At 37.8% G+C, this 7,103-nt stretch overlaps 1 protein-coding gene across 1 annotated transcript; it reads right to left on the reverse strand.

Annotated features, from left to right (window-relative positions):
* Positions 1–996: 996 nt before the first annotated feature.
* Positions 997–2,812, reverse strand: LOC18444457 (putative aspartyl protease At4g16563). The gene has a single exon (XM_006854630.4). It carries the CDS (start codon positions 2,609–2,611, stop codon positions 1,217–1,219), a length of 1,395 nt encoding a protein of 464 aa, XP_006854692.1. The 5' UTR covers positions 2,612–2,812; the 3' UTR covers positions 997–1,216.
* Positions 2,813–7,103: the final 4,291 nt, after the last annotated feature.

The following is a 7,103-nucleotide window of genomic DNA, read 5'->3' on the forward strand; positions in this document are numbered from 1 at the left end:
CCTGGCCTGAAAATGTTTTTGGGCTTGGCAGGGCGGGCCCCGGAGGCGGCCCTAATGGCTGCATACAAAATCTCTACATATTTTATGTCCAGCTGGATACACTTTTTCCGTCGAATTTGTTTTTAGAGTTTTACAAACTTTTGCATCCACCAAACCTAAAAAGGGGGTCACTTTTCGCGTGTTTTATGCCATATTGAAAATGATCAAAACTGAGAGTTCAACCACCCATCCCTTTCAAAATGAATGAAGGGAGAGCATCAAAAAGCTAGGCATAATCAATAAGCGATAAGACCATTTCTCAGTACCATGTGATGAAATCTATTACCTTTGCGACCTTCAAAAAAGAAAATTAGAAAAGGCCATAACCATTCCAGTGCAACACACCACCCAAATAAATGAGAATTTGAGGACATTTGCCGCAGTCTAATAAATTTTTTTTTAGTAATTCAGTAGAAAAGACAAGCTCCTACTTATTTTTTTCAAGTAAATTAAGAGTTAACTTTTTGAAAATATTAATGAGAGTGGTGTTAACGGTTGGAATAAAAACCACCGCAACCCATTATAAGACCGTGACTCCATTTTCACGGCAAAATAGGCCAATAGCACCATCCTCCGCCCCGTGAGGTGGGGTCAAAGTCATCCAAAAAGGAGTGGACCTTATTATAATCCATAGAGATCTGTCCCACAATCCAATTACGACTTTCGCCAAGACTTCAATTAATTTTTAAACAAGGTCTCAGTCAGTCTTAGACTCAGATGCGAAATCATTATCTAAGAGTTGCACCATTCATTGTGATCAAAATCAAAGAAACTTCTTTGGATCTGGGTGGTCATTATTTTCTTGTACAATTCCAATGGAAAATTTAAAAAAAGTAAGCAGTATCATAACATACAATTCCAGTGGAAAATTAAAAAAAATGGACGAATCACTCAAGGTCAGATAAAAAATAAAATGATGTGCAAAGCACATGCCATGAACTACAGAACAGAAAATAATGACAGAGTGAAAAGTAGGCCAATTTCATTAAAGCCCGGTTGAAATCACACACTAATTATGACACATCATATTCTCACAATTATTCAAGAACTTAATAAAAATTAGCATTGTATTGCGCATTAAGCAAACCAAAAAAGACGAAAGATTCGCTGTCCCCCTTTTATTTGGTTTTCGGCCGAAATGATGCCGAAACTTCGGCACTGGAAATATTCCCAAGTCTCAGCACTCCTGAGGCCTGAACCCTAATCTCCCCTTCTCTATATCATAAACAATGTAATAATTTTGCTGCTGAAAATTGCCCAAAATAATGGAAGGCCCCACCTTTGAGCCATTAACATTACCGTTATCTGTCAATATTGTGAGGCAAACAGCTTGAGTTTCACCGAAAAATGCGAAGTAATTCTCTAAAGGAAGCTCCATTGTTGCACCACCCTTGAAATGAAAACCTAGCTTTGGTAATGTCAAATTCTCACCTTTTGAAACATTAAAACAAGGCCTCAAACCGCTGCTCTCCTCAATTGCTTTCTCTCTCTCCAACCCAACTTCTGCCTCAAACTTCTCTGCAACTCTGTCAAAGATTTCTCTCTCCATAAAAGTGAAAGTAGTACCAGAGTCTATGATACAACCGCCATTACCTGAGGGCTCAAGCTTTAACAATTCATAAGGGATTTTCACCTTCTTTCCACCTACTGTGATCTTTCTAAGACCCAAGTAATAATAAACCTGAAAAGCCTTGTTTTCTGATATTGGGTTCTTCAGAAATGGTGTGAATTCAAGGTTGCTCTCATCTACCAAGGCACCAAGCTGCATTGTACTGCTTTTATTTGTGTTATCAAACTTATGTGAAACCAAACAATAAGAGAATTTCCCCAAATTTAGCTGGTCTGGTAGAGAGAGATTACCCCTTCCGAACCCGGCAATACCAGAGGGCAGCCTACTAGAAATTAGAGAGCAGCCCACCACAAAGTCTTCAAACTTAGAGGAGCTTTTTAAATTTAGAGTCTCGGAAAGGAGAAGACCAGAGGTTGAACCAGACCCATATTGTACAATGTAAGGTGAGCAAACACGAGATTTACAGAGAGAAATTGAGCCTGAAGATTCACTTATCCATTTACACTTCGGATTTAGACAGCCCACTAATTTAGCAGAGGTGGATTGTTTAGGGAAGAAAGTAGGGATTGGATTTGGACACATAGCACATATGTATGTTGAGGTACATGGAAACCAAACAAGTTCACTACCTGTGTCCATGATGAAAGAAAGAGGTTGCGGAGGTGTTCCGAAATCGAGAGTGACAGTGTAGCCACCATAGCTTAGAGGAGACAGAGGAACCTCAAATGTAGTTGCATTTTTGCTAAATTTGGGGCGTTTGAGAAGTTGGGCTCTTGCGAGGGAGGTGGAGGCATAGATGGAGAGCTTGTGATAGGGATCTGATGTGGGTTTTGGGGTGACTCTTTCTAGAGAGAGAGTGAGAGTTTGGGGGTCGTCTTGAGAGAGACGGGTTTGGGATTGTTGCAGAGGGAGAGAGAATGGTAGAGAGAGAGAGCCATGGCTGCTGAGAACCAGAGGAAACAAGGATTGTAGAGCGAGAAAGTGGATGATGCGAGAGAACATGGTGGCTCCTGTCGGAACCTTCAATGGAGGAACAATTTTATATGCATAAAGTCTCCTAAATTAAGTATCGTTGTAATTGACGGTTCAAAACCAAGGAGTGAGTCACCATGGGGGATATCTGGACCGTTGATTTTAACTTTAAAGGTCTTAAGAATCAACTACCAGTGGTCCCGATGTTTAAGAGCTCTATTAAAATGGACGGTTCTGATGTTTTCAGAGGCAGTCGAGCTTTAAGATCCGTGCCGCTCATCGGCGGCAAGGTATGGGGGTGTGGATCTCGAATCTAAGCCGTTCACGTGGGGACGAGAGAGTAAAGATCACTAATCCCTTCCGTTCATTTCTTCCATTGACGGCAGCCAGGGCAGGTTTTGTAACAGCTGTAAGCGGAGGGAGGGTCGGAGATGGACGGTTGGGATTGGTGTGATGGGGATGGTGTTTGTCTCTTTTCCTTTGGGCCATGGGGGACAGGATTGTGGAAAATCAGTGTGCGATGCGCGCACTCACGTGGGCAGATGGACGGTCAAGAGCAAGAGGTCGCTTTATTTGAACAACTCATTTGTTTGAGGGAAAAAGTTTATATAACGATGCAACCCTATAACGTAGAATTAGGGGTGCATCTTAAAAATCCATCGAAAAAGGTAGTCTTAATGTTGAAAAACCTTGTGGTTCTCTCCACATCAAGATATATGACCATGAATAATAAAAATAATTTAAATCTCAAAAAATACGCACTTTACAAGATATTATCTGCACTGTCCATTGTCAAGATTTTCATATGTTTAAAGATCTACTTGATTTTAACTATTTTTAAAATTTAAAAATTTTATAATTAGATATAAAAATAGATTTTGAGATAATCTTAAAAACATTTTACATCAAAATTATATACCATGATAAAATTTGAAGGTGTACCTTACCTCTATAGCTACGAATGCATTGTATGCCAACTGCACCCTTGTTTGAGATAGATCTCATATATCTCTCTTTTTAACTCTCTAGCACCTTTTGTTTTTTTCCTGGTTTTTTTTTTTGAACATTAACGGTAAATTTCTTTAAATCTTCTGGACAATGAGCCAGTACAACTTGTAAGTAACGCCCAAGATACAAATAAAGTAAAGCCCAAGGAATCATATAAATTTTTGAAGTTTCAAGTGGAATGGAGCCCAAACGTTATGTCGAGGCACCAGCCCCCTAACCACATATGTCCCGACCCCCATCCCCATATCTTTTTAGTCCTTGACTCTAACAAGTTCATGGAATCTTCGATTCCTTTCTATTTATCTGCTAGGGAATACCATTTCCACACTCACACCAATTGACAACATTGGCCATTTTGCCCTAGATGATTATCCTCCAATGTAATGAGCAGCTTCATTGGTGGAGCTTGTTATGTTATGCCCCTAATGATAGTGGATACAAAGATTAGAGCAAATTTTCAAGCCAAAAAACAAGTCAAAATGGACTCCTTCAACAAGCCACTTGCTAAAAACCTAGCCAAGTGAATAAGTTACAATCGTTTTACTTAACAATTACAACCATTTCTAGCCTTATATAACTACTGTAAATAAACTAAAATACCTACAACTATTTCTAGCCTTATATAACTACTGTAAATAAACTAAAATACCAACCCCTTATGAGGCAATTACATATAAAGCAAAACTAGCTTATGAATTAAACTCATAGCACAAATTACATAAACTATGTCCCAAAGCTAAAATACATCATGTAAATAATCAAAAAAAAAAATTTAAGAATAAAATCAACTAAACAGTGAATTAGAATGCCAAATTAAAATAGGGAAGTCATGTTTCGAACCCCTTGTATCGAGGCCATGCACTCGGGCCTATAAGGATTTAATTTTGTCCCTTCGGATTGTACAAAAGTGGTTCAATCTTACAAGAGTGTCTAATCCAAATTGAAAGAAATTACACACCTTAAAATCACTTCTTAAGATCTCAACACATTGGTAATATCATCCAAAACAGAATGCAAAATGTTTAAATCGAATCAGATAAAGAACACGAGAGTTATGGCAAAACTACACACGGTAGTCCCTCGGACCACCAAAACAGTCTTGTATGGAAAGATTATGCACCCTCATAGGTAAAAACGTGATGAAAAAGCTCTGTAAATGGAGTGACACTCTGAGACTAAATTATTTGATGAGTTTGAAACAAAGTAATTAAAGGATACTATGCATAATCATGGATTCTCATGCATATAGGTTATAACTCATGAAGGACCACTATATGAATAAGCATGATGAAAAAGATGATCATATGGATTCTAAGATCAATGAAACTTTTCTAAATTCAAAACTCCAACAACTATAGATGTCAAGGATATGATCTTATGATAAAAGAAAAATTAAATGGAGTTTACTTAGATAAATGCACACTATAGACTTAAGCATAAGAAAAGAGGACCACCATCAAGATCATCATTAATGGAACTCTATAAGCTCTATCTTTTCAATTTTCTCTCACAAAACCTTAGAAGAAAGAGGGGAGCAACAATTTTCCAAAATGGTTCAAGAGTTGAGATAGTTAGGGTTTGAGATCTCATGATGTGCTTTTATAACATGGGTGTAACTTTGGATTCAATCAATACCCTTGATGCGGTAATCCAAAGGCACATGAGAGGCTAATGTACCTTGCCATCCATCCCCATCCAACCATTAGGATGAAGGGATGAGATTTCACACCATTATCACTCACCTTAACCTTAAGTTATGTCAATTTACCATTTTGTCTTTGACTCATATTTTTGTTCCAATTGTATCCATATGGCCTTACAAAAATACCTTTAGTTTTTTTTAATAATGCATTACAGTAGATAACCACAAAGGCTAATGGGCAAATAAGTAATTGGTAAAGCTCACACATGTTGAGATATTCTTTTTTATCAAAGCCAATCACTTTGTATATCTAAAATTTCAAACCAATCAATTTAAAGATAATGTTCCCTCCACACATGTGTGTCAAGATATTTTTCAACTCAAATTTGAAAATGCATTTTCTCTTTAATATCAAATAAATAAAATAATTAAACTTCACACATGGCATGCATGACCCATGTGTGAGTTAATTAAGACATGTGATAAAAAAAGAGCCTTAATTTATAACATTATATAACAAAATATAACAATATATAACAAAACACCATAACACAACCCTTATAAAACAAGCAATCAAATGCCAATCTAGTCCCCTGTCGAGGGAGCAGTGCTCAGCTGGGCGGTGATCATAGAGTGAGGTGTGGGGTGCCATGTGGTAGCCTTATGGCCACTCCGACGCCACATGGCACGACCAAGTCAGGACTAAAGTGGAATTTGAGCCAAACAATATGAAAACCCTTATTTTTTTTAACAAATAAAATTCTGAAAACTTCTCTAAAATTCACAATAAATATTTAAAGTATTTTTGAGCAATTATTAGGTTTTTCTCATCATTATAAAATCAGACAAAAGGTATAGTGAGATCTCAGGCTAATAATTATAGGTATCGGAGTACTCCATTGGGCTAATCCCGAATGATGTTCTGCCGAGTCTCAGATCGACCCAATAGACCTATGTTCCATAGTCTAAAACAGATACACATAATTGGCCACATCAAAGCCGTTGAGCCAGAACTTCCGATCATTCGTCTTTCAATAGATTGCAGATGTACCCCTGTGGGACATGATCAAACTCAATTACAGGGATTCTCTCAAAGAACATGTGCACTAGCTCTTCCAAACTCGATAATGCATTTGGAAAAGTGGCTTCCTATACGAAATGAAATGCACATGCCATGCAATAGTCTCGTGTCAGGATACAGACTGATGTCCCATAAGTCTTGACCATTCCATACAGGGTGAATACTCAATAAGTACTTGGGTTCTATTTTTCTCATTTGGATTATCCAAGCCCTGGCCGATTGCAGCTAAACATAAGGCTAACCTATAAAATCCTGACTAGGAAGTGACCCTCATACCTCCTATAGAAATTGATTTCTCAACACGTGAACTCTCGATGCCTCATGCGTATTCGGAGTACAAGAATCTGGGCTCCATTTCTCGGAACGTCAAGATTTCAATCTCTCAATCACTCCCACTGAATGAGAGACTACTGAAATTTAGGCTTTGATAGGCCATATTTCCAACAATCTCCCACTTGGCCTTTTGAGGCCTGAATTCGTATATATATATATATATCTACCTCATTATCATTCACAATAAATCAAAGCATGCATACTTATCGATGGATTTATCATTCATAAGCAATAGACAAAGTAATAACAACTATGTCAACCTCCTTAAACCCATCCCATGCACATGCCTCATAAAATCAATTGCCCCCAAGCCTTTGGTTATAAAGGATCTGCATGCATAGCCTTAGATGGAATGTAACCAACTTCTACTTCACTAGTTGTTATCTCTTTTCTTACTCTATGATATTGAGCTTTAATATACGTTGACTTGTTGTGGAACCTTGGTTCAACTGCCACTG

The sequence above is a fragment of the Amborella trichopoda genome, chromosome 11 (assembly GCF_054954075.1).
Source record: "Amborella trichopoda isolate Santa Cruz 75 chromosome 11, AtrichopodaSantaCruz75HAP2 v2.0, whole genome shotgun sequence".
Lineage (NCBI taxonomy): Eukaryota > Viridiplantae > Streptophyta > Magnoliopsida > Amborellales > Amborellaceae > Amborella > Amborella trichopoda.